General features: G+C 47.4%; 1 protein-coding gene and 1 long non-coding RNA gene across 4 annotated transcripts in view; one reads left to right on the forward strand and one right to left on the reverse strand.

Annotated features, from left to right (window-relative positions):
- Window positions 1-878: 878 nt before the first annotated feature.
- On the forward strand, window positions 879-26,558 carry LOC108304563. The gene is made up of 4 exons (XR_001825305.2): window positions 879-1,538; window positions 1,701-1,808; window positions 8,378-8,485; window positions 26,075-26,558. It is a non-coding gene; the product is annotated as an uncharacterized LOC108304563 (long non-coding RNA).
- Window positions 18,723-27,858, reverse strand: part of ALPK2 (alpha kinase 2) — a 164,320-nt gene continuing 155,184 nt past the window's right edge. For all 3 annotated transcript variants that reach the window (XM_037738596.1, XM_017528814.2, XM_017528813.2), the window contains one exon: window positions 18,723-19,513. In XM_037738596.1, coding sequence (XP_037594524.1) covers window positions 19,297-19,513 — 217 coding nt within the window. In that variant the 3' untranslated portion in view covers window positions 18,723-19,296. The remainder of the gene's footprint in view (window positions 19,514-27,858) is intronic.

The following is a 27,858-nucleotide window of genomic DNA, read 5'->3' on the forward strand; positions in this document are numbered from 1 at the left end:
TAAAGCCCTGGGATTACAGGCATAAGCCACTGAAACCCATTTTTAAAACCTAAATTAGATTATGTCACTCTCCTGCACAAAATCTCTTAATGGTTCCCAGCTCAGTGGGAGTAAAATTCAAGAATCCCCTTCATCCTCTGAGACAGACCTCACCTCCTCCTGTTTCTCTTGCTCACTCCACGCCACTCTCATCCCTAATGTTTCTCAGATATGCAGAGAGCATTCCTGTCCCAGGACCTTCGTACTTGCTGTCCCCTTTATCTGGACCGTTTCTCCAGATATACACATGCCACATTCCTTCACTTCATTCACGTTTCTATTGAAAGTTTTCCTTTCAAAGAAGCCTTCCCCATCATTGTAGCACCGTTTGCCTTCTGATGTCACTTATTTGTCTATTTTCTGTGTCTGCACTAGTAGGTCAGACACAAGCTGTATGCCCAGCTCACAGAACAGTGCCAATCACAATATTTGTTGGATAAATGAACGGTTGGAAAAGGCAAGAATTTTGTACATGTCTGCAGGCTATGTCCCCACTCGTTGGACCATATTATTGCTAATCAATATTTCATTTTAGTCAATAGCCATCCTGTTACGATTATGTGGTTGTCTGTCTCTGTCACCAGCTGGCCTTGTTTCCTGCCAAACACCTTGTCCTTAATTGTCTCAGCAGCTGCTCTGTGCATTTCTCATGCCAGATGCCAGCCTGAAATACTGCCATTTCTCTGCCTTAAAAATCCTCAGGATGATTCTTCAAATCTCCAAAACAGACAATGACACTTTGTGCATAGATCCACTTTTCTAGGGTGAGGGTCCTCCACCCTCTGAAGGCTGAGGAGCTCCGATTTTAAGCAACAGCAGACTATTGGCCTAAACCATGCTAAGCTTTCTATGTGGCCGGCCCTCCTGGGAAGGCTTCCGCTGGCTGACACCTTGTGATGCTTCTGTTCTTCCTGAGCTGGTTTTACCAGGATGCTCTGTGTACCTCTGGAAGGTTTATCCTTTCTACCACATTCCGAAATCTTAAGCAAAATACCACACTCGCCTACAGCGAGCAGGGTCCCTAGTGGCTGCCCCACATGGCTGTTTTATTCCAGGCAGTGAAATGGGCTGCGTCCAGCCCCCTGCTAGTGAGGCGGCATCGTTTGTCTAGGGTAATACCCGAGGTTGGTTGTCTCACACCAAGGAAATGGAAGAGGCAGACACACAAAGAGTGGGTTTAAGTTAAAAGTTTAACAGGCAAAAGAATAAAGCCCCACCGTGCAGAGGGAGGGAGTTTCTGAACAGGTTTCCTGGATTTGGGGCAAGATATGGTTGGTTTTACAGATGAGCTTGAAGAGGTGGTGTCTGATTTGCATAGGGCGTAGTGGATTGGTTGGGCCAGGTGTGCCATTTACACAGGGCACGAGGAGGCTGGCCGTCCCACCCTAATATTTTATTATGTAAGTGGAGTCTTTACCTGGCCAGCACCCCCGTGGCCTGCACACGTGGTGACGAAAAGGGAAGAGGAAATGTCCTCTTTGAATCTGCCTGGCTTGCAGGTATTCCTTTTCTATTGGCATGGTTGCCGGCATCACCTATGCAAGCTTCCAGCTGGCTTCTCTAGGCTTGCAGCTTGAGTTTTCAGGCTGCTTTTTATTAAAAGGAAAACCTTATCAAGGACTCCCTGACTCTGGCTAACTGCCTAAATAATTTCTTTCTAGCTCCTGTATCACAAAGACACTTTTCTGGGAAGAGCTGCCTGCCAGTTCCCGACAGAACGGCATCAAGTGCGTCATTCTTAATGAACCCAAGGCCTGGATTACTATTCGGTGAGTTGTCCATCCTGCGTCATCCTCTGCTACAGCAGAGGCCAAACCTGCCCAAAGGCACCCTCTTTCTTTCATGCAGAAGAATTCTAACTGCATACCCACCGTGTGCAGGGTCCTGGGCCTAAGGAGATAAAACGTGTTCCTGTCTTTAGGATACTAGTGTTGAGAAATGCTGAGTGTATGATAGAATATATTGTTTGCTAGGAAGAGCGATGGCAAGGATAAACCTAGCTGCCCCCCCCGCCGCCCACAGTGGAAAACTATTTGGGGCATTCCAAAGTGGCAAGACAATATATGCCTGTTGCTGGTTAAAACAGTTCTTTAAGCGCGGGATATGTGACTCTGCCCCCGTGGCTCCCTCATGGAGAATACTTTTTAGTTTGTCTGTGATCAGTGGTAAGTGGGCACCAGCTGCCTACCTAGTTTATTTTTGTTCTGTGAGAAAAATACCAAACACCTGTTTGTTAATAAGAATCACCTGTTCAGAGAGAATAAACGCCTGGGTCAGTGTCTGCTCCAGGCCCTCGGCTCAGAATGCCGTCAGCCACCGAGGCTCCCAGCTCAGAAGGCTGTTGGCCCTCGGCTAGCCCCACTTTGCTATTCTGTCTGGGTGTCTGCTTCTTAACGCCTTCAGCGCCGCCTAGGTGGGGGGCTCTATGGCCAAGCTGGTCTTGGTAGACTAGAGATTCAGCGAGGTAATTACACCCAAATGTGAGGAGATGGGAGTGTCAGGGGCCCTGAGGACAGAGACCTGGGGGCCCAAAGGAAGACTTCCGGAGGAGGTGACATCTAAGTGGAGACTTGGAAGACAAGTGGAAGTTCTTATATTCAGATGTAAAGGCGGGAGAATCCTGACATAAGTTTCTCAAGTGTCACTGACTAAAATGATTTTAAAAGGGAATAAGTTTGGCGCTGTTTTTAATAGCAGGTAAGCAGCAAAGCAAACAGCACTTGAGACCTAGAGGAGGCTGGGGGAGGGGGACAAGAATACGGAAGGAAGAAGTGGGAGGCAAAAAAGAAAAAAATCCCACAACCCCAGGACAGTGACCGGCAGCACCTGGGAGGGTGGGGACTGTGAAAAATACAGATTACCCGGCCCATCCCAGACCCATTAAATCAAGCTGTGGGGATGAGGCCCACAACCTGTGTGTTAACAAACCCGGGCGCGGTGGCTCAAGCCTGTAATCCCAGCACTGTGGGAGGCCGAGGCGGGTGGATCACGAGGTCAAGAGATCAAGACCATCCTGGTCAACATGGTGAAACCCCGTCTCTACTAAAACTACAAAAAATTAGCTGGGCATGGTGGCGCGTGCCTGTAGTCCCAGCTACTCAGGAGGCTGAAATGGGAGATCACCTGAGCCTGGGAAGGTCGAGGTTACAGTGAGTGGTGATGGCGCCACTGCACTCCAGCCTGGGTGATAGAGTAAGACTGTCAAAAAAAAAAAAAAAAGGCCGGGCGCGGTGGCTCAAGCCTGTAATCCCAGCACTTTGGGAGGCTGAGGCAGGTGGATCACGAGGTCAAGAGATCGAGACTATCCTGGTCAACATGGCGAAACCCCGTCTCTACTAAAAATACAAAAAATTAGCTGGGCATGGTGGCGCGTGCCTGTAGTCCCAGCTACTCAGAAGGCTGAGGCAGGAGAATTGCCTGAACCCAGGAGGCGGAGGTTGCGGTGAGCCGAGATTGCGCCATTGCACTCCAGCCTGGGTAACAAGAGCGAAACTCCGTCTCAAAAAAAAAAAAAACAAACCCTCCAGGTGATTCCGATGCCTGCTCAAGTTTAGAGCCACTGGGCTGTAAGCCTGGGGCATGGCAGTTCTCATTAGTGTTTAATGACAGTGATGAGGGAATCAGCCAATTACTCTACCTTGGAAAAGAGAAAAGCAGCATGTTCTCGGCCTTGGCTACACGTCGGGAGCACCCTGAGAGCTTTTGTTCTTCACATGTACCCCAAAACCTAAAATGCAATAAAAATAAATGCATAAATTAAAATAAGAAAAAAAAAGACCTGGGCCATGCCCCAGACCGATTACATAAGAATCTCCGAGGGGGACCCAGGCATTGACATTTTTAAAGCACCCCAGGTGATTGTACTGTGCAGCGAACACTGAGCACCACTGCAGTGCAAGAAGGCATCGGGTTGGGCACAGCGGCTCACACCTGTAATCCCAGCACTTTGGGAGGCCGAGGAAGGCAGATCACTTGAGGTTAGAAGTTTGAGAGCAGCCTGGCCCAACATGGTGAAACCCCATCTCTGCTAAAAATACAAAAATTAGCCAGAAATAGTGGTGCATGCCTGTAATCCCAGCTACTTGGGAGCTGAGGCAGGAGAATCATTTGAATTCAGGAGGCGGAGGTTGCGGTGAGCCGAGATTGTGCCACTGCACCCCAGCCTGGGCAACAAAGCAAAACTCTGTCTCAATAAACAAAGAATTAGCCTGGTGTGGTGGCTACTATGCACTTGTAGTCCCAGCTACTTAAGAGGCTGAGATGGGAGGACTGGTTGAGCCACGATCGCACTAGTGCACTCCAGCCTGGGTGACAGAGGAGACCTTGTCTTAAAAAAAAAAAAAAAGAAAAAGAAAAAGCATCAGCAATATTCTGTTTTGAATGACTTAGAGAACTTTATTTTATTTTTTAAACTGTGTTTATTTCAATAGCCTTTGGGGTGCAATTGGTTTTTGGTTATATGAATAAATTATACAGTGATGAAGTCTGAGATTTTAGCACAACCATCACCTTAGTATACATTGTACCCAATATGCACTTTTTCTCCCTCACCCTCCCACCCTCCCCCTACTGAGTCTCCAAAGTCTATTATATTATTCTGCATGCCTTTGCTTACCCATAGCTTAGCTCCCACTTATCAGTGAAAAAGCATATGGTATTTGGTTTTCCATTCCTGAGTTACTTCATTTAGAATAATGGCCTCCAGCTCCATCCCGGTTGCTGCAAAAGTCATTATATTTCATTCTTTTTTATGGCTGAGTAGTATTCCTTGGTGTATATAGACCACATTTTCCTTATGCATTGCTCGATGGGCACTTGGGTTGGTTCCATATCTTTGCAATTGCGAATTGTACTGCAATCAACATAGGTGTACAGGTGTCTTTTTGATATAATGACCTCTTTTCCTTTGGGTAGATACCCAGTAGTGGGATTGCTGGATCAAATGGTAGATGTACTTTTAGAGAACTTTATTTTAAACAAAAAATAGCATACATAGATGTGTGTATCAAGTAACAAGTGATTTAGACAAAATAGAGCTTTTATTTTTTTATCCTATAGTAAAAAAATCTGAAGGCCGAGAGCCTAGAACTGAAACAGTAGCTCCACAATGTCTTCAGTAATCTGGGCTCCTTCTAGATGGCCACTCTAGAAGGGTGGCCCTCAGAGTCACAGTGTAACTACTAGAGCTACTACTCATGTTCCAGGAAGGAAAACTTAAAGAATGAGGAACAAAAAAGTGTACCTGCCCTCTTGTTTAATCTTCTCTAAGGAATGCTCCCGGAAGCCCCATCCAGAGACTTACACTGACCTCTCATTAGTCAGGACTGTGACTCATGACTACCCTCAGCTGCAAGGGAGTCTGGGAAATGCAGTATTATAACTGAGCGTCTTGCCATTGAGAGCAATATTGGGTTATGTTTTTAAGGAAGAAGTGGGAAATGGATACTGGGTAGAGAAAATGAAGATTGGGTAAGCAGCCACCAGTCCATTTCTGTACTAGTCAGCATTCTCCAGAGAAACAGAACCAATAAGAGATTTCTATAAATAGAAATGCTACAAGGCATTGCTTCCATGATTATGGAGGCTGAGAAGTCCCACAGTGTTCTCTCTGCAAGTGGAGACCCGGGAGAGCAGAATGCACAGTTGGAAGGCCTGAGAGGTGAAGAGCCAGTGGTGTCAACTCTAATTTGATCTGAAACCTTCAGAATCAGGGGTGCTGAAGCTTGATGTCCAAGCTCACCCACTCAGACAGAGAGGGAATCTAACCTTCTGCCTTTGTGTTCTATTCAGGCCCTCAATGGATTGGACAAGGCCTACCCACACTGCAGAGGGCCATCTGCTTTCCTCAGTTCACCAACTCAAGTGCTCATCTCTCCCACGAGCAGTCTCACAGACACACCAGAAATAATGCTTAACCAGCTAGATGGGCAACCTGTGGCCCCATCAAGTTGACACATAAAATTAACCATCACAGTGTCACAGAAATCTTCCTTGGATGTTCATGGATGGATGATTTAGGGGGGGTTGTGCTCCAGAACCATATTAGACTCAAAACTAGGAGAGAACTTTCCCAGAAAGCTGTAAGGCATTTAATGATTAAACAAACAAACAAACAAACAAAAAAACTCTGCTGTGTCTACACTTGGCTTCTTTGACTGGGTAGTGTGGTTGGGTAGGGAGGGTGGTCAAGATGAGTAGGGGGACAGAGAGACAGGAAGAACCTAATCAAAGAAGTCACCAGGATTCTGGGGAGGGATTTGAAGTTGTAAAGTGGTGGGCACTTTTTTCAAGGTTTCACAATGAATCATTGAACTGGGGGGTAGAACCTGGAGAGAACAGAGATCCACTGTAACAAGGAGGAATTTTGTTTCTGCACAGAGCAAGCGGAGGGTTAATCAGGACTCTTTGGGTCATAAGGAATAGAAACCCAACTTCAGCTAGGTTTAGCGAAAAAGGAATTTATCGGCTAACCTAACTGAATAGTATGACGAGTATGTAGATTTCAGGCCTGGCTGAATCTAGGTGAAAGAACCTCCAAGCTGTGGCTTCAGTTATCACCTCTCAGGCAATCCTCGGTTCAGAAGAGCCCCTAGGCAATCTACTCTGTTCCCTGACTGTGCTTTTGTGGCCGGTCATGGTGAGCAAGTCCACTGGAATTCTCAGATAACAGGGACTAGAGAGACACATACTATCAATATTTCTATGTGAGCAAAATGCCCTAATTTAAGGGAAGCAGTCGTGAGGATGTTCATTTCCTACATATCAGGCAAGTCCAGCCAGATTCTATGGCATAGAGCTATTTGCCCTTCCCTGACTCTCTATGGTCTCTGCTCTGATTGAACCAGCTAATGTGATTTGTTAGCTGTTATTGTTTTGTTTGTTTGTTTGTTTGTTTGTTTGTTTGTTTTTTGAGTCGAATCTCCCTCTGTTGCCCAAGCTGGAGCGCAGTGGTGCGATTTCAGCTCACTAAAACCTCTGCCTCCTGGGTTCAAGAGATTTTCCTGCCTTAGCTTTCCCAGAAGCTGGGATTACAGGCACCTGCCACCACACTTGGCTAAGTGTGTGTGTGTGTGTGTGTGAATGTATTTAGTAGAGATGAGGTTTCACCACGTTGGCCAGGCTGGTCTTGAACTCCTGGCCTCAAGTGATCTGCCTGCCTCCGCCTCCGCCTCCCAAGGTTCTGGCATGAGTCACCATGCCTGGCCTGTTATTGACTTTTATATGCTAAAAAAAAAATAGAATTAAATATTTTAATATTGAATTAAACATTTTTAATATCCCACCATGTGTCCAGTGATGAAACTCTAAAGACAGGCTTCTGGAGAGAGAAAACAGCACATCATCTGGCAGGCTTTCTGCACAGTGCTCGTTCTGGCTGATGATTTCAGCAGCTATTTTGTTATTGTTTGTCCTGTCTTTGTTATTTTCGTCTTATAGGTACCCACAGCATATCAGGGCATCAGTGGGGTAGCAGAAATGAACATATGAACAAACGAGCAATAATCCTGGCCCTGAAAGGCAACTCATAGCTCATACGCCCGTCCATATCTGCGTGGGCCTTCCCCCTGCAGAGCCAAGGTAGCCTGACTGCCCCAACAGGCCTGGCATCTCTTTGCCAGAGGCTTGCTCTGGCTTCCAGAAGCCTCTTTGCCTATGCACAGCTGGCAAAATTGCCAGATTCTCCTCCAGTGATGGATGGGAGTCAGCACATGGAGCCTTACTCCCGGGGAAAAATCCTGAGATGCATGCTTTTCACTGGCATGCACAGGTCCTAGGGGCCCACCGTGGCAACTTGCTGACCACATGTCCTCTAGGGGCTGCTGCCCTCCTGCTCTCTCTCTCTCTCCCACCTACTATGCTTCCTAGGATCACCTCCCAAATAAATAGCTGGCATGCAAATCCTTGTCGCCCACTCTGCTTCTGAGGGAACCCAATCCAGGTCAACCCCCAATGTCTTCTGCAGATCCCATGAGCAGCGTGGAGGTACCATAATCAAAGCACACCCAGGGCATGGGCCTGGGAGCACGGAGCAAGGGGCCCTGAGAGGGCGGCTGGAGGAAGTGAGAGATGTCACCTGGAACAAGTGAAGGCCGGGCATTTCCTGGCAGATGCAATCACAAGAACAGGGCTGTGAAGGGCTGAAATGGTGCCTGAGGCAAGATGATGGCTTGGAATTGTGTTATTTGTGATTTTCTTTTTTCCCTCTTCTTCATATGAACTGCTCTGTAACTGAGGAGCAGAGATGTAATGTAGCCTTGAGGAGGAATGGATAGTAGGGGCGGAAAAGACAGCACAAAACAAAGTGCAGAAGGTTTTAAATTATTTTCCCCCAAAACAGGCTTCTTGGAATCAAGGATGAAGCAGAGCACAGAAGCTTCTCTTCCTGCCCAGAGAGGACACGCAGGAGTGTCACAGGACCAGGTGCAACACAGAGCACGAGGGAAGGGTAGGACATTGGAACCCTTGGTGTAGGGATGCTGGAGGTATGGGGATGCTCCACACCCTGAGGCCTGGGTGGTTGCTGTAGAGCGTTTGTTAGAATTTTACTGTAATTACAGTTTTTGCAATGAAAAGTAATGGCAAAAAAGCACAATTACTTTACACCAGCCTAATAGAAGCTACATTAGCTGTTTACTTGGGCACCGTGGGGTGATACTTCCATGGCAGCTGACTGCTTAGGCCCATGGAGTGTCCAGGAGAGGATGTTGAGACACCTCCCACCCCCACCCATGCTGAGACTGGCTTAGCCCCTTCCAGTGCCACATGTGGCTCTCTCCTTCCAATAGCCGAGGCGATAACCCTCTTCCTCAGAGCTGCATTCAGGGTATGAGAGGCCCTGGACAGTGGTGGAAGACCACCCACACCAGACCCCAACACAGGCTAAATCTGAAGAGTGCTGATATGGTTTGACTGTGTCCCCAGCCAAGTGTCATCTTGAATTGTAGCTCCCGTAGTTCCCACACATTGTGGGTGGGACCCAGTGGGAATTAATTGAATCATGGGGGTGGTATCCCCCATACTGTTCCTGTGGTTGTAAATAAGTCTCACATGATCTGATGGTCTTATAAGGGGAAGCCCCTTTCGCTCGGTTTTTTTCACTCTCTCTTTGCCTGCCGCCATGGAAGATGTGCCTTTGTTTTTCCCTCACCTTCTGCCGTGATTGTGAGGCCTTCCCAGCCATGTGGAACTGTGAGTCCATTAAACCTCCTTTTCTTTATAACTGACCCAGTCTCAGGTATGTCTTTATCAGTGGATGAAAATGGACTAAGTGCCTACCTGTCTGGGCAAGAGGCCAGCTCTGCACAAGGTGAGGGAAATGGCAACTCACAACGTGGGGATAAAGTAACAACCTTCGAAACACACTCTTGTGCTGTGCACGGAGGCCTGCTCACTGTATGAATCTATAGATGATATAAATATATGCATATATGTTACATAAAAGCTCTGAGCTTCACTTTTTAGTTGTCTGAGCATGAATGTGACAAGTCAGTTGAGCTGCTCTGCAGTCAGGATGAAAGGATAAAATTAGAACCAATTCAAGTTACTTGATGAAACATCTCAGAAGCACCGTAGAAAAATTCAGTGTTAAGTCATGGGGTGACCTGACACGTGAAGCCTCACTGTCTCATCCCCCGTGCAGAGAGAATAAATGTGCTGGAGCCCTGAGGCCTGAGAGGTCCGTGGCAGCTTGAGTGTGGTGACCCCAGGAGGAAGGAGAGGTCAGCAAAGGTGGATGGGGAAGTCTCTTTTGGGCAACCCCTCCTGTGCTTTGATACTTCTCCCAGAGGTTGCCAAGGTTTACCTTTGGGGTACATCACCGAAAATATCCTTCCTAGAAGTTGGAGTATTAGATCAAATACCCGAGCCAGGAGGTGTGATTTGGGGTGCTGGCTGAACCACTGAGTCATGGACAACGCCTGGTCAACTCACCGAACATTTCTGCCTGGAGCTCCCTCACTTGGAAAAGCAGGATTAAGATGTCCTAGTTACTCTCCTCCTGAATTGTAGTCAAGCTTTAACTGCTTAATCCACATTTTTTTTTTTTTGAGGCAGTCTTGCTCTGTTGCCCAGGCTGAAGTACAGTGGCGTGATCTTGGCTCACTGCAACCTCTGCCTCCTGGATTCAAACGACTCTCATTTCTCAACCTCCCAAGTAGCTGGGACTACAGGCATGTGTCACCACACCTGGCTAATTTTTGTGTTTTTAGTAGAGATGGGGTTTCACCATGTTGTCCAGGCTAGTCTGGAACTCCTGACCTCTGGTGATCCACCTGCCTCAGCCTCCCAAACTTCTGGGATTACAGGCTGTGAGCCACCTCGTGCGGCCTTACTCCATATTCAGAAGAATTAACAGCTCCTTACAAATGGAGGAGGCCAGTGTCACGTAACCAGCATCAACATCTCCACCTCCACCCCTCTTAGGGCCATGCTTTCTGGTAACCTATGGGAAGAGATGCAGGACTGATCCTCCCAGGCAATCTGTCTGCATCGCAAGAGGCATGTTTCTTGACATGCAACATTTCTACCCAGACGTTTGACTTCTGGGTTTGTGACCAGGATAGGGTGTTTTGCAACAGGAAAGCATTTTGATGCCCTGACCTCAAACCACACAGGCAGCAGTTTATTGAACCACGAGCAGGCATGGATCTGCAAGGAATGTACTTCACATTTCAAAAGGGATGTTTCAATTTCTGTGTATCATTTGCATTTTAGTAGAACTGGACGTTGCAGGAAAATAAGCTTGAGTGTAGGCTTCTTCCCTGGGTCAGGTACGCAGGGAAGCAGGGACACAGGTGATGCTGGATGTAAGCTGAAGTGAGGGGAACGGGACTTGATGATGTAGTGGATGTGGTGCATGAGAAAAAATGCTGCCAGGGCCTGGGATTGGATGGCTGGAGGGAAGGAGCTACCATTCTCTGTGATAAGGAGCCTGGAAGCAGCAGAGCTGGAGGAATGTCAGGAGCTCAGGGCTGGACCAGCTAGGCTTGAAACTCAATTGGAAATTCAGATGCTGATGCTGAATAGGCTTCTGGATAGATGGGGCTGGAGTTCAGGGAAAAACTAGTTTAAGAGTCGCCATTATGTCGACATGTGTGGGTGTGACAGTTCTAAAGTTCACAGCTGGCATGCTGCACAACTCCAGGGGGTGGCATTTTCATTCTCTATGTAAAGAGCAGCCCCCAGGATTATGCAAGCAGGTGGCCATACCCAGGTTAATCTTACCCCTTTCTGCCCTAGGCTTCTTAGTAATTTTGGAATCAGCTGGGCAAACAGGGAGAAGAAAGCAAGGCTGTCTTTGCCAGTGTATTAGAGTTCTCCAGAGAAACAGAGTCAAGAGGATATACATGTAACAGATCTTGTTATAAATCTCTTTATATATAATATGTAGACATGCACAGGTGTGGCAATTCTAACATTCATAGCTGGTGTGCTGCACAACTCCAGGGGGCAGCATTCCCATTTTCCTACATGAAGATCAGCTCCTGGGATTACACTAAAGAGCTTTATCATAAGAAATTGGCTAATGTGCTTATGGAATCTGGGAAGTCTCAGAGTCTGCTCTCTGCCAGCTGGAGACCTGGGGAAGACAGTGGTGTGGTTCCGCTCCGAGCCCAAAGACCTGAGAACCAGAGAGCCAGTGTTGTTAAGTTCTTGTTCATGGACAAGAGATCAGTGTCCATCTCAAGCAGTCAGACCAAGAAAGTGAATTCTCCCTTCCTCCTCCTTTTTGTTCTATTCAGGCCCTCAGTGGATAGGATGAGTCCTTCTCACAGTGGGGAGGGTCATCTGCTTTACTGAGTCCACCAACTCAAATGTCAGTCTCCTCCAGGAACACCCCCATAGACACACCCAGAATAATGTTTAATAAAGTATCTGGGCCATAGACACACCCAGAATAATGTTTAATAAAGTATCTGGGCACCCTGTGACCCAGTCAAGTTAACACTTAAAACTGACAATCACAGTCAGTTATTTATAGAGCCACCAAAAAGGGTCGGGGAGAGTGGAGACTAGAAAAGATTCTTGAAAGAGATGAGGAGAAGCAGAGATAAACATTCTGCCTCAAGTGCTTCCCAGGGAAAAGGAATCAGCTCTGAGCTAGGAGAATAGCTTGAGGCTGAGAGACGGGAGGGGGACTTCAGGGTGCCACAGTCAGAGGAGGGGAGGCCGGGTGAGTTGGCACAGAGCTTCTATGTTAGATGGGAAAAGCAGTGGGTTTTCACTAATCCTCATCCTCAAATTCATCAATATGAACAAAATGAATGAACTCTGTAGAAGTATATGCAATGCACAGACAAATAAAAAACAGCTACAATCCCAATCGCAAGTCTGAGATGAATATCTGCTGTTAAACATGGGCCACATATGTGAATTGGGTGGGGAGGGAGAGAGAGGGCACAACAATTGAGTCAAATATTTTTAAAGCATATACTATGTGCCAGGCACTTCTAGGTGTTAGGGATGCATCAGTAAACAAAAAGAGAAACACGGCTATCCTCATAGAGCTTACATTTGAATGTGAGAGACAAACGCTAAAGAAAATAAGTAAACCACATCATATATCAGAAGATGGTATGAACTAAGTGGAGAGTTTAGCAGGGAGGGAAGATAAGACCGCGAGGCAGTGGGACCATTTCTTCTCCATTTCAATAAGCTGGTTCGAGTGGTACAATTTGAAATTGGCCCTGAGTCAGCACTGAGGACAGCTTTTCCCCTTAGGATGCTGAGGTCACACAGTGGGAGGGCCAGGATGGGGAAAAGGCAGCACGGCCACATCCTGGGCTCTGGGATTCCGGGACAGCTGTGCTACAGATGATGATGTGTATCTTTCCAGCTTTTGAGAAAGTGAGAGATTTCTCTAAAACTATAGGAAAGGAAACTCAAGCATGCACATGATTATCTTTCTTTGGGAATGGTGAGGGCCGGAGGTGAGGGTGGGCTCTGAGAAAGCCAGGGAAAACATTTCTGTGTGCCAGGTGCCCATCATGGTGCCAGGAAAAAGGTGGCACCGGAGGAGCAGTGAAGACACTATCTCTATTCCTCTGACCTGGACTTTGAGACTGAACAAACACCTGGCAGTGGGTGTGGCAGTGAAAGATGAGGACCCTGTTATGGGCTGAATTGTCTCTCCCTAAAGCTCCTCTACTGAAAAGCTATACTGTGGAATATGGCATCATTTGAAGAGAGGTAATTTACCAAGTGAAAATGAGGTCTGCAGGATGGGTCCTGATCCAGTATGACTGGTGTCCTTATAAAAGGGGAAAATTTGGTCTGCATGGTGGCTCATTCCTGTAATACCAGCACTTTGGGAGGCTGAAGCAGGAGAATCTCTTGAGGCCAGGAGTTTGAGACCAGCCTGGGCAACACAGGGAGACCCCCATCTGAAAAGAGGGAGGGAAGGAGGGAGAGAATCTAGGCATGGTGGTGTGTGCCTATAGTCCCAGCAACTTGGGAAGCTGAAGTGGGAGGACGGCTTGAGCCTGGGAGGTCAGGGCTGCGGTGAGTCATGATTGCAGCACTGCACTCTAACCCGGGCAACAGAGCAAGACCCTGTGTCAAAAAAAAAATAAGGAAGGGAAATCTGAACACAGACATGGGCACAGGGAGAGCACCATGTGAAGACAGGGGTTACGCTGCCACAGGCCGAGAAACCCCCAGAAGCTAGGAGAGACAGGACAGAGGCCCTGAACAGGAGAGACGGGACAGAGGCCCCGAGCAGAGGCTTCTCCGGCGCCTTCAGTGGCAGCACGCCCCTGCCGGCACCTTCATCTATCGGGACTTCCGCCCTCGGAACTGGGAGGCCATGTGTTCCTGTTGTTTAAGCCACCTTCCAGCTGTGGTACGTCATTTCAGCAGCCCTGGGATTATTCAATTCAGACACCAAAGAAAGTCCTGAGGGGAACTGATCACTGGAAAGTAGCAAGCAATGAGCTCGCCATTCCACACAGATGCAGAAGGAGAAAGAGGAAAAGCCGGGGCAAGGCGGGCAGGGGAGGTGAGATCTCTTAGTAGAATTGCCTCTGATGCTTCTGGCCCTGCAATGGGAGCTGCAGTGGGGCCCTGCGGTGGCAGCATGGCCCTGCTGGCACCTTCAGCTATAGGGACTTCTGGCCTCCAGAACTGGCAGGCAATGCATTCCTGATGGAATGGCTATTCTTGACTATATGTAATCAAAACCACGTGACTTTTGAAAAAAGTCTCTGAGATGATTTCTATCTGGGACTGTGCGGGTCTTGTGAAAAATAGAATTTTTAAAATGATTGGTGCATTGGCACAATTAGTGCTTGTAAATATTTGTTCATGAAATTGAAGGCTGTGCCCAGCTATCTCACAGATGAAACTGGCTTCCATCTTGCCTCGCAGCTTTTACAAAATAGCGGTAGCAGGCTCTCCGAGGGCTTCAGATCTGCCGCAGCAAGGAGTTGGAAGATATATCCTGTGCTGGGAGGCAGGAGAGGTTTTTTGTGTCTCTTTGATTTTTTTTTTTTAAACTAGTTAAGCTGAAGCGCATCTGTGGATCTAAATGGGGGAGAAATGCCGTCCTGTTCACTTTGGCATCCGTGTCAAAAGGAGCAGAACATACACCAGGAAACAAGCCAGGATCGGGTTGTTGGCAGCCCCCCGGCAGCTGCACCCAGTTGAGCAGATGCCTGATACACGCACCAAACCATCTGTCTATTTATAATGGAAGAGAGAGCACTTTATAATTAGAAAATAATTGTTGCTTCTTTGGGCATTCTTTTTCACAAGATTCTATTGAAACCCCCTGCTACTATGAGGCTTGTCAGAGGCATGGCTGGAAGGCATTGGTACAAGAAGGGAACACGAGACATGAATATAGCTAGCCAGCCACGCATCCAAAACCAGGACGTTCCAGACAGGACGCCCACTGGCAAGAAGTCATTGTTTCCCTGCCATTCTCATTCGCGAGAAATGTGCTGTTGAAAACACAAGCTCGTTGTAGTGAAGCTTTCACTGGTTTTTCTGATCCACCCATCACGGAGCTCCATGGTTGAGCCCTTCCGGAGACGATGTCATATATGTAAATGATCACCCTGCAGGCACCCAGAAGGGACACAATCCCCAGCTGGACCCACGGGGCCTCCTGGCTCAGTCCCTGGGTTGCGCATTCATTGTATTGAGTCTTCCTAACACTGCCCATTTATGAAGACAAATGGGAAAATCAAGAGAACTGGATTCAAATTGAACCAAAACAACGTCAATGAATGTGGGCATTTCTGAGCCCCTAGAACGACACCTTTGGTGTAAGAGAACCCACCCCACGCTCACTCTGTTATTTGTCTGGGCAAGGAAAGTAGCACTTTATCTCAGAACAGAAGGGGAGGGATGGCTGGACAGATCGCTGCGACCATACACAAGGCTATCCCTAGGTTCCCTGGCTGGGACAGATCTGACTGTGAGAGCTCCTTCTGTCCCTGTCCTCTAAAGGTGTGGGGTTTTTTTGTTTTGTTTTTGAGACAGTCTCACTCTGTTGCCCAGGTGGGAGTGCAGTGGTGCAATCTTGGCTCCCTGCAACTTCCACCTCCCATGTTCTAGCCATTCTCCTGCCTCAGCCTCCTAAGTAGCTGGGATTACAGGCACCTGCCACCATGCAGGCTAATTTTGGTGTTTTTAGTAGAGACAGGGTTTCACCATGTTGGCCAGACAGGTCTTGAACTCCTGACCTCAGGTGATTCACCCACCTTAGCCTCCCAAAGTGCTGGGATTAGAAGAGTGAGCCACCATGCCCAGCCCAAATGTTTTTAAACAGATGAAATCAGGTTACAGTAAACAATAAAGGGACTTCTAAAATGTCTAAGCATCAGTGAAAGGAGGCTGGGATGGCTCCATCCAAGAGAGGCACCCTCTGGGCTGGCTGCAAAACAAAATCTGGGAGCAGAAAACCCTTTTCCTCCAACTGTCTCTCCAAATGAAGATTCAAGGCCAGCGGGAAGGGAAATGGGGTGGCTTTTTCATCTTTTTCACAGGATGGCTTTGGCTTTTCATTTTATACCTTTCTGTAAATTGTTTTAATTTTAAGACTTGTATTGACATTATTTTGATGATTACAAATCATTATCCAAGAAAGTACCTGGCCGGGTGCAGTGGCTCATGCCTGTAATCCCAGCACTTTGGGAGGCTGAGGTGGGTGGATCACGAGGTCAGGAGTTCGAGGCCAGCCTGACCAATATGGTGAAACTCTGTCTCTACTAAAAATACAAAAATCAGCTGAACGTCATGGTACATACCTGTAGTCCCAGCTACTCAGGAGGCTAAGGCAGAAGAATCACTTGAACCCGGAGGGTGGAGGTTGCAGTGAGCTGAGATTGCACCACTGCACTCCAGCCTGGGTGACAGTGAGACTCTGTCTCAAAAAAAAAAAAAAAAAAAAAAAAAGAAAAAAGAAGAAAAGAAAGTACCCTAGCCTGTCAAGAAGGCCTTGGTTGCACCCACACTGAGATATAGCTAAATGATAGACATATAGATAATAATTCCAATCAAAATGTGCCCTGCGCCTTTTGCTATTGTGGAACTTTCTAGAACTTCACTGCTAAACATATCTGTAAGATCTCTATGGGCAAAGCAGGCTACAGGCTGCCTTGTAGAAAAATTAGCACTTTCTCATCTGTAAACCAGAGGAACCACTTCAGTAGAAAGGCTAGAAAGGGCAGATTTTCTGAAAAAGATGACATGTGACTAAATGAAGTATTTTCTCCTTCAAATCCCTTTACAAAAGAAAAATCCCACTTGTGTTTCCTTTCTTATCAAAATTGGGTGCCTGACAATAGTGTGTGTGGATGTGTATACATATATATATATATATATATATATATATATGTGTGTGTGTGTGTGTGTGTGTGTGTGTGTATAATATACTGTTCTTTAAGCATAAAAATACAAAAAAGTACAAATATATATGGATATATATAGACATATTTTTTAATTAATTTATTTTTTGAGACAGGGTCTCACTGTATAGCCTAGGCTGAAGTACAGTGGTGCCATCTCAGCTCGCTGCAAACTCTGCCTCCTAGGTTAAGGTGATTCTCCCACCTCGGCCTCAGTAGTTGGGATTATGGGCACCTGCTACCACACCCAGCTAATTTTTGTATTTTTAGTAGAGACAGGGTTTCACCATGTTGGCCAGGCTGGTCTCAAACTCCTGACCTCAAGTGATCCACCTGCTTCAGCTTCCCAGAGTGCTGGGATTACAGACGTGAGCCACTGCAGCTAGCTGAGAATAGTATATTTTAAAGTAGAAGAAGCCAAGAGTCTTCTGCTAAGAGCCAGCCACCCGTCCGTGAGGGGGCTGAGCACAGAAATCTCTGTGTTGGCAGCATCGCCTGTGGTGGGCACCTCACACGGCACCTCTGTTCTGCTGCCAAGCTGCTGCCTCACAAATCAGAAGCCAGAGTAGCTGGGCCTTTCCTTGGCCAGACTATTTGAACTCCAGAAGGCCAAGGTACTCCCCTCAGCATTTCAGGGCCCTCCTGCCCGTGGTCTAGACTGCCTCTTTGAGTGTGGTCCCTGGCAGCCCAGAGAGTGTGATAGAAATGCAGAATTCAGGCCCCAACACACACCTATCCAGTCAGAACCTGCATTTTCCCAAGATCCAGGGATTCCTGTGCACATTCAGGTTTGCGAAGCGTCCATCCTCCTGCTCACAGGTGGCCCTACAATCCTCCCAGCTATTCGCCAGCAGGTGAAATCTGTCTTAAGAAACAACAAACTATCGAAAAGGTCATATACTGTATGATTCCAGCTATATGACATTCTGGAAAAAGGAAAACTATGAAGATAATGAAAAGATTAGTGATTGCCAGGAGTTGGGGGCTGGGGAAGTGAGGGATGAACAGGTGAAGCCCTGGGGATTTTTAGAGCAGTGAATTTATTCTGTATGTTACTATAATGGTAGATACCTGTCATGATACATTTGCCCAAACCTACAGCATGTATAAACACTTGGAGTGAGCCCTAATGTAAACTGTGGACTTTAATTAATAACAATGTATCCGTATTGTCTCATCAATTGTAACATACTACATTAATGCAAGATGTTCACAGTAGGGGAAAATCATGGGGTGGGGTCAGGAGACACGTGGGAAATCTCCACACTTTCTGCTCATTTTTTTTGTAAACTTCAAATCACTCTGAAAAATAGTCTATTAATGAAACAACAATAACAACAAATGGTTGGGGTAGTGGGTACGCTTATGCACTTTTGGGTACATAAAGCAGTCCCTTAGTTGCTATTTTGTATTATTTTCTTTTGCCCAATTTCACATTTTACTGATGCAGCCATCTTGCTTTGCGGCTGGGCGTGACCCAAACTGGTAGGGAAAGAGGCTCCGAGCTTCAGGAGACTCAAGTGGAAATGAGGGATGGGAGTGCTTAGAGATGCCAGCATCCCTGTGAACTGGTACACCCAGCCAGAATTACTGTGCATCTTCTGGCACGATCCACCATGGGTCAGCCCTGGGTTTAGGCAGCTCGAATCTAAGGAACACAGTAGAAAACGATGGAACCTAAGTTGTTAAGAATGAGGGGAAAAGGTAGATGCAAATATTTTGTGCTCTAGGAAACCTACTAGGAAATTACTAAATTATTAAATCCTGGAACGATGTAAAATATGGTATACATTCTAAAGAGCAAGTGTCTATCATGATATATACATCTTACCCTTTTAGTTTAAATATGAATTTAATTAAACAGGAAATTGTAACTGGCTGTGTGAATGATGGGAAATGGCTTCACGTTACAGAACCCACCTCCAGCAACGATAGCGTATTGGACACCAGTGCAACAACTTGACCCAATGAGGGAATTCGTGGTTTCTGTTTACATCACAGCAGGATGTGTCTAGAAATCCCAGGTTGGGAATGGGGGTGTAAAGAGTTTCGGCCGTGAACACTCTTCTCAGCACCAAGTCCGTGACAACACAACTACGTGCAAATACACAAACAGACACATGACGTGAGGTTGATAAAAATGCTAAACGTGTATACAAAGAACGGACTGTTTTTGAGACTGATCGTTGGTTCGGTCTCCCCGTAAACCTGGTCGCAAACCCTGTTCTGAAATGATTTGAGTGGAGACAGCAGGTGATGGGTGTAGAAGCATCTTGGTGCACAGTGGGCTGGGAATAAGGATGGCCACACACACTCTGCAGGCTGTGTGTTCTCTCCTGTGTGTCCCCACACTTGCACTGCCAGCGCTGTGTGCTGCTAGCCAGTGGCCATTAGCTTACTGGGGATGTTAGGTTTTCTTTTCACCTGGGGTCTCAGGCCCTGTCTTCTTCCCTGTTACAGAGTTTGCTCGGCCTTTGCTTTTCCCAGTGCTCGGCTTCTTCTGTTTCTGGTTGTTGTTTTGAAGGGATTTCAGCCCCAGCATTTTGCAATACTTGTTACACTGATGTAGTGCTTTAAACTGATCAATGAAGGTCATGGGACAGTTGCCTTTAAATCCTTTGTACCTGTGAGTTTGGGTGGAGGGAAACATAACGTTTAAAAACAGGATACATTCATCAGTTTAAAAAGAAATACTTGAAAGGGAGAAACTAATGTATGGCACATATATGGGTTTCTGTTTTAGGTTAAAATGGCTGCAGGGTAGACACAACTATTAGTGAGGGAAAAAAACAAAGACCGTGGAATTAAGTAAAGACAAAGATCCATTGGCATGTACAGTGAAGATCAGAGGCCTTGGAGTATCCAAGGGTCCCAGGTGCTCATGGTTGGAATGTACCAGCATTTTGTTACCATGTTCCTCATAGCCACAATGACTAGTGCTAGGCCATTTTGATAAAAAATAGATCTCTTAGTGATCTGAAAGCCACCCCATCCCCTAAATAAAGAATTGCAGAACTTTGGAACTGAAGGAAATTATTTTGCTTAGGCCCTTCAATTTACAGTTGAAGAAATTCAGGCTAAGAGGTCATGAGACTACCCCAAGAAAACAAAGCAAGTTGATGCAAGAGACAAGATTAGAATGAAGCCCTCTGCTGCCAGGCACGATGGCTCATGCCTGTAATCCCATCATTTTGGCAGGCCAAGGCGGGCAGAGCACAAGGTCAGGAGTTTGAGACAAGCCTGACTAACATGGTGAAACCCCATCTCTACTAAAAATACAAAATTAGCTGTGCGTGGTGGCACATGCCTGTAATCCCAGCTACTTGGGGGACTGAAGCAGGAGAATTACTTGAACCCGGGTGGCAGAAGTTGCAGTGAGCCGAGATCACACCATTGCACTCCAGCCTGGTCAACAAGACTGAAGTTCCATCTCAAAGTAAAATAATAAATAAAAAGGTAAAATAAAAACCTGGTTGAAGGTGCAGGCTTCCTGGGTTCTGGGCAGAATGTGAAAGGGTAGTAGGCTGTGGCAGCTTGTTTAGTAGCTGGAAAAGTGACCCTTCGGGTCTTCCTGCCGGCCACCAGAAAATCCCCAAATCCTGTACACACACTGAATCCAGTCAGAGCTCCTCACAGAGTGTGGAGGAAGCCAGGTGAACACAGTGCCAGCCACATTCCCCCCCATAAGTGGCATCTCCTTGAGATGTCCCAAGGGTCCTCCTTGTCACTGCAGATAAGCTTCTTTATCAAAGGAGTTTGCTTTTAATGTGAATCCCATGGGAATAAACACTTCGAAGCAGTACATACATAAACCTACGAGGTCCACATTACAGCCACTCGGCCCCTCCCCATCCATGCATTTGCCACACTGCCACCAGAGTAACCTCTGCAAAAACATAAGCCATGTCATCTCCTGCTTAACATCCCATTGCAATTAAAGACAAAATTCCTGAACCTGCCTGTGATCCTGCACTGTCTGGCTGTGTCTCCCAACCTACAGACCTCTTCAGTTATCAGAAGAGGTCTTGTCTTGTCTTTTCTTTCTTTCTGTCTTGAGACAGAGTCTCATTCTTGTCTCCCAGGCTGGAGTGAAATGGAGGAATCTTGGCTTATTGCAACCTCCGCCTCCCAGGTTCAAGCAATTCTCCTGTCTCAGCCACCCAAGTAGCTGGGATTACAGGCTCCTGTCACCAAGCCCAGCTAATTTTTTTTTTTTTTTTTTGTAGTGATGAGGTTTCACCATGTTGGCCAGGCTGGTCTCGAACTCCTGACCTTAGGTGATCTGCCCACCGCGGCCTTACAAAGTGCTGGGATTACAAACATGAGACACCATGCCCAGCCCCTGCTCACTTTAAATTCTCAGCTCATTTGACCTTTCCTACCAAGTCACATCCCCCTGTCATAGCCTCTCCTGGACTGTGCACCCTCTCTTTGTGGCATGGTCACACACACAGTCTGACATCTGTGAGTTGATGAGATGATTAATTTCTGTCTCTTCACTCACTGTAAATTCCGTGATGGCAGAGGTCAGCACTCTCCACTCACCACCGTACCGCAACACCTAATCCAGTGCTTAGTAAATGGCAGAAACTCAACAAATAGAGAATGACTGAAAAGAGTGGGATGCTTTTGTTTTTGTGGTTGTTCAGAATGTGGTTTCATTTGTCTATTCTTGTGCTGATCTGTATCAGTCCTTTAAAATATAGTCACATGGGAGGAAGGGACAGCAACTTTCCTACCTCCTTTCTCTAGAGCGCACCTAGCCAAGCACTGTGCTTGAGGCTACAGATTCAACAGAGAACACGCAAGACCTTGACCCATGTTGTCCAGCGAAGGAGACAGATACCAAATCATTACAAAGAAATATGATGAATACGATGCAGGGGAAGCACCGCTGGCTGGTGAGCCTGGACGGTAATTGGTGGGCTGTTTCTGTCAGTTTCCTCATCTCCCAAGTGTCAATAACAGTAATGCCCAAAGGGTTGTTGAGAAGATGAAATGAGAAAATCCACAGAAACCACCTAGCTCAGAGCATAACACAGTAAAGATTCAACTGAGGTTGATCATGTTGTTGTTATAATTAGCAACATGATAACTGGTGCAACTGATGGGGGCTTCCTGTGGAAGGGATTTGGAAGCTGAGAGTCAAAACCGAGGGATTTTCCAGGTCAAGGGTAGGGGCAGAGGGTGCCTGACATTCAGAAGCAGTGACATAATTTGCAGGGCCCAGTACAAAATGAAAACAGGGGCTCCTTGTTCAAGAAGTATTAAGAATTTCAAGACAACAAACACAGAGCATTAAACCAAACACAGGGCCCTTCTGAATGTGGGGTCCTGTGCACAGATTGCATGCCCTGCTGGGTGTGAGAGAGTGTGGCCACTGGTGCTTCATAGGGCCAAAGGCAAATTGGCAAAAAGAAGTCTGTAATGCTGGCGTGATGCGGATTCTGTAGCTGATATGATTCAAGAAATCAGGCCTCCTTCATTGGCTGATAGAAACGATAAAGGTCAACACACGTGGACTGAATGGAGAGAATTTTTTCCCTATGCAATCCAAGCTGGGTTTTAAGCTCTTAAGGGCATGAAAGGTTTCCTTCCTTTCTGAAGCTAACGTGGCAGCCTGGCTCCACCCTGCCATGATTGTTAGAAATCCAGCTGCCCCTCCTCCTCCTGTCAGGGGAACTGCTCTGCCCTGGGAGCCTTGTGAAAAATGACTTGGTTTCTAAAAGCCAGGCTTTCTCATTGAAGAAAAGGTCAACCAAAGCAAGGAGTTGAATCTGGCAGAGTGGGAAATGTTCTACTGTGAATGGTATCATCTTTACATCTCTATCTTCCTCTGCAGGAGCTCCCCAAAAGGCTGAAATGTCAGCTTGTCAGCGTTTCCTCCATGCCTGAGCATTCACTCCCTGGTGGGAACACGGGGACAGCCGGGCCTGCTCGGTCAACAGGATGGACAGCTTAATCCCCCTTGCCACTGGGGGTGGGGTTCGGTCACCTCACACCAACTCCTGAGCTCCTCAAATTGGGAATGTCACGTGTGGGCAGGGGCAGCTTCCCTGACTGAGCATGTTGGAAACAAGTCCTTGTCATTTGCATCAGGACTATGTCGGGGCATTTTAACATTCAGGCAACATCTGGTCTCTGCAGAGAAAAATAACTAATTCACACCATGACCTGCCAGAAAGGGCACCACTTCATCCTGAAGCTCTGCCTTGCCTGCGGGCGTTGATGCCAGGTGAAAAGAGGGCCCCTGTCTAATGGGCTCTACCTCTGGAATGGAAAAAACTGAGCCGGGTCAAAGGAGCAGGACTTCTAGGCAGTCCCTGGGTAGACCTCTTTCAGGAATCTGAAACCCCGTCTCTACTAAAAATTAAAAACAAAAAAACTACCCAGGCATGGTGGTGTGTGCCTGTAGTCCCAGCTACTTGGGAAGCTGAGGCAGGAGAATTGCTTGAACCCAGGAGGCGGAGGTTGCAGTGAGCCAAGACCGCACCACTGCACCAGCCTGGGCAATAGAGAGAGAGACACATGGTCTCAAAAAAAAAAAAAAAAAAAAAAAAAGAGAGAGAGAGAGAGAGAAGAAGAAATTATGGTTTAGGAGTCATGCAGCTGGAGCCCACAAGGTTCTAAACCTCCCGAGTTGCTCCTAGGGGTGACGTCACTATTGTAAAACCTAAGATTGGTGCTTGAGAAGTTTTTCAGATCCTGCACTCAATGGCTCAATTGGCGCCACCCAGATCAATAAACTGGCACATGTGGTCTTGTGCCCCCACCCAGGATCTGACTCAGCGCAGGAGGACAGCTTCCACTCCCGACGATTTCACCTCCAACCTGACCAATCAGCACTACCCCCACTTCCCGACCCCAATCCCCAAATTTCCAGGGAGACTGATTTGAGTAGTAATAAAACTCTAGTCTCCCATACAGCCAGCTCTATGTGAATTAAACTCTATCTCTGTTGCAGTTCCCATCTTGATAAATCAGCAATGTCCTGTCTAGGCACAGGGCCAGGAGAACCCAGGGGCAGGTACAGGAGCCGCTGCAGGGCCACAGGTGGGCAGTTGAGGCAGGGGAGAAGCGCGTCAGCATTCCCACTAGGTACACGCTGTTTGAGAATTCACCATTCGGGGAGCAGCCGGGCTGATGGCCCGGGTGGAGGTGAGGGTGGGTGGAGGCAAAGCCACATTTCCAGTGTGCTCCGAGTCACGCAGAGGGCCGCAGGGCCTTCCGTACTGACAAGCTCTGAATCCTCACAGGGGTGCTCACCACTCTGGAGCATCACTCCACAGTTAGTCCCACACTCTTCCCACAGGCTCCTTCCCCTCTGCCTTCAAAGAGGCAGGGTGTCTTTAGACATGCGTACACACACGCACGCACACACAGACACAGGCATACAGACACACGTAAATACACACAGACATACACATGCAGACACACACAGGCAGACATACAAAGACACAAGACACAGATACAGACACACACAGACACAGACATACGGACACAGGCAGACACACAAAGACAGAGACACAGACACAGAAAAATGCAGACACATATGCACAAAGACATGCACAGACACACACACACACATATCCCCTACACCTCCTTTTCTAGCAACCTTCTAGACTTTTCCTTGCTTTTGTTGACAAACTTGCTGAGTTGCTAGCATCTTGGCAGCACATTCCCCCTCTGACCTGTCGCCAGGCTCCCACGTCGTGACACTGCATTGGCTTAGACCTTCCTGAAGGCACTGATAACTGTTTTCTGGTCTTCACCGTGTCCTGTCTGCTCAGGCTCTGTCACTCCTGACCCTCTGGGCCATCCCTGTACTTTCCTTGTGCCTCTGCCTCCCTCCTACCGGCCACCAGCCTGTCCCGCAGGGGCGATCTCCAACCCACCGGGCTTCTCTAGACATTCCCTCTGTTCAGACTCTGAAGCTGAATGACAGCAATGTGACGCCTGTCCCTGAGTCCTCAGGTCCTGGAAATGGACTGGGCAGGGGGACAACTAGGGAATAGGGTCAGGAGTGCGAGGAACCCATGGCTCCCAATTCCAGACACTTCAACAGAAGAACAGTCCTTTGTAAGACTTCTGGGCAAAGGCCAGGAGACGGCTGGGCTAGCGCCCCCACGGAGGGGGCGTGTCCTGACTGGCTCTGTTGGGCCTGGGAGACTCCCCTACACACTGAGAGCACTGCTATAGTTGTGTCTGCCTTGCCAAAAACTGTGAAAATGACCACTGTTCCCCTCAGACTTCCCTTCAGCCTCCAGACTTCCTTAATGGCAAAGACTGGCCGAATAAATCAGCCAGCGAGCCAGCCAACCCTGCTACAGAATGGTCTGACTCGAGGCAGGCAGGATGCAGGCTGCCTTCCAGGACAGGTGACCATGTGGCAGGCGGGGACAGGGGCTCTCTGGGGCATAAAATTGCCTTTCTCCAGCCAGCAGGCCTGTGAGACTGATTTGCTGACACCTGGCATTGGGGACTCAGCTGAAATGTTTGGTGTTCTACAGAGACACAGCCCTGATGCAAGACATGTAAAAGGCATCAGGAATTCTGTTCCAACGTCCCTTTGTCTCCTCTCCTGGTAGACTCACGCATTGCTTTTAATGGTCTGCCTGGAGTCACCACTCACACACATAAGCCTATTCTCACGTGTTTCTTCGGGTTAGATTGTTCCTTTCCACCTCCAAGTTGCTTTTGGCCCTTCCTCTCCAGGTATGGCAGCGTCACAGCCTTGTGACTAGGCAGAGCATCCCAGGTGGCTGCCGTCCCTTCCGCCTGCTTGTGGGCATTGAGGGCAGAGTCTTTCTTCTGGAACTCAGCTTGGCTGAATATGGGAGTCTATTTGGACCTTTTCTCCTTTTCACGGCCAGGGCCAGAGCTAGGCAGGCAGACGCCAGGGGAGCCTGCTCTCTCAAGGCAGCTATCCTCCTGCTACACGGACAAATCATCCAGGCTTCTGTCCAGGGTCTCCGGGTCCACGGCAGGGACGCCTGACACATGCCACACATCCTGAAGCCTCTTCTTTCCTTCTTCTGAGGGTAGAAATACGCAAGGCTGGCTGGCAGCCACTCTGAGGGTGTCCTTTATGGCTGTCCGTATTAATCTTATTTTGGTCCAATGCTTACTGCCAGGGAAGACATCTGCTAATGGTACTTCTCTGTTTTATTGCAATCTGGCAACAGGAAATTGGCTTTTCAGGGGAGACTACAAAGGGCAAAGTGTTGGTCCTGGTGCCCTCTGGTGGCTGAATTGCAATCTCCTCACCTTCCCCAGGAACCGCCCCACTGGCTGGAGAGAACCATGACTTTGTGGGTTGGCTCCACTGCCTGAGTGGCTTCAGATCAGTCTGGAGTTGGTCAGCTTATGTCTCCAAATCTCCAGTTATAAGATTAGGCATTTTTTTCCTTGTGTAATTTCCAATCAGAAATTTGTTCAATGGTCCAGTTAGTATCTTGGTCTGTCTAGAAGGTGGATTACTGGATGTCAAAACAATCTTACTTGCCATACTTTGTCACCTGAAATTTTTGTACTCAACATTTGCCAAAAGATTGAGGGGGCTGAGGTACAGGGGATGTCTTTCCAGACATATTTGTATCTCTGGCTCTCAAGAGAAATATGACATACTCCTGTTGTAAGGCACACACAATGAAGTAAAGTTGAATTAAAATAAGTAAGTCATGACAATTCTCTATTTTATTTCATGAAATGAGAGTAACTATTCCCAAACTAGGATCATAACCTCTGACTTCATTAAACAAGAGAGCAAAATAGGTTGCATGGCTGGGGTGTCAGTAGCCAAATCGATGGTCCTGATTGAGACATATGGGAATATTGTTTTTCAATGACACACGCAGCACTGCTTCTTATGATGGTGCCATTTCCTCAGCCAAGCCCTGCCAGGTATCAGCCCCCTGTAGAACTCACAACTCTCCCTTTGCATCGCGAATGAACTAAGTTCATGCACAGGTGCTCACTAAGAATCAAGAGAACTTGATCTACCCTTATTCCTCCATCCTCTCTCCTGCTCTCTGCAGTCTGCAATGCTCACCTCCCTTTCCTCCTCCTGCTCATGTGCCTCCCACCTGGACTTCCCTGTCTGCAAAGTGCCCTTGAGCTTGAGCCCTTTCCAAGTCTGTTCCCATGGTTTAGCTCCCTCTTGCAGCTTTGACGTTCACTGGAGATCTTTTTCAATTGTGCCTCGCCTCCCAGCATTGAGGATCTGCCCTTCACTTTCGGGTGCTGACCTCCAGCAGGAAAGACATCTTGACTCCTGTCTGCAAGCAGGTTGCCCCACGCTCCATGCCTCCTTCCCACATGTGAAGTGAGGAGGTGGGACTTGATCACTGGTTTTCACTCCAGAGGGGTTCCCAGGAGCCTCTACAGAGGCCTCTCAACTACCCCTTACGCTCTGCTTGGAGAAGTTTCCCCTTTTCATCAGCTTTTCAAACTGTGTTTCTGAGATATATTTCTTTTGGGAAAAAAAAATGTGGCTTAAAAGGTAAAGTTTAAAGAAAAGTTAAAAACAAAGAACAAGAAGATCTAATATATCTGCCAAAGCTCTCAAACACTTCAGAATTTCCTCCTCTCCCAGCTCCTGCTCCCTGACCTCTCCTTGGGTGGGAAGGCAGTAGTAATAATTTATAGACAGCATTTTGCACTGGCTCCAGTCATCAGCACTTCTAATGGGTCTTGGGCAGCTGTCCCAGGCCAGATAAGTCACATTAAAGCTGAGAACAAAACCAAAGGATTGGATTTCTCTTTAAGTCAGGAGGAAAAAAAATGTGTCATTTGAGGCTCTCAGTTGGTCTGGGTTCCTGGAAGCTGTTGACTTGCTTTTAAAAGATGTCTTAAATAATTACAACTATCTTCATTTTTGAAACTTCTTGGGAAGCTTTCTTCTTTGTTTTGTTAGAGAGTTGTTCTAAGTAACAGCATGAAATTTGCCTACTCTGGTGTCAGGCTAAGA

Source organism: Cebus imitator, unplaced genomic scaffold (genome assembly GCF_001604975.1).
Source record: "Cebus imitator isolate Cc_AM_T3 unplaced genomic scaffold, Cebus_imitator-1.0 Scaffold55, whole genome shotgun sequence".
Lineage (NCBI taxonomy): Eukaryota > Metazoa > Chordata > Mammalia > Primates > Cebidae > Cebus > Cebus imitator.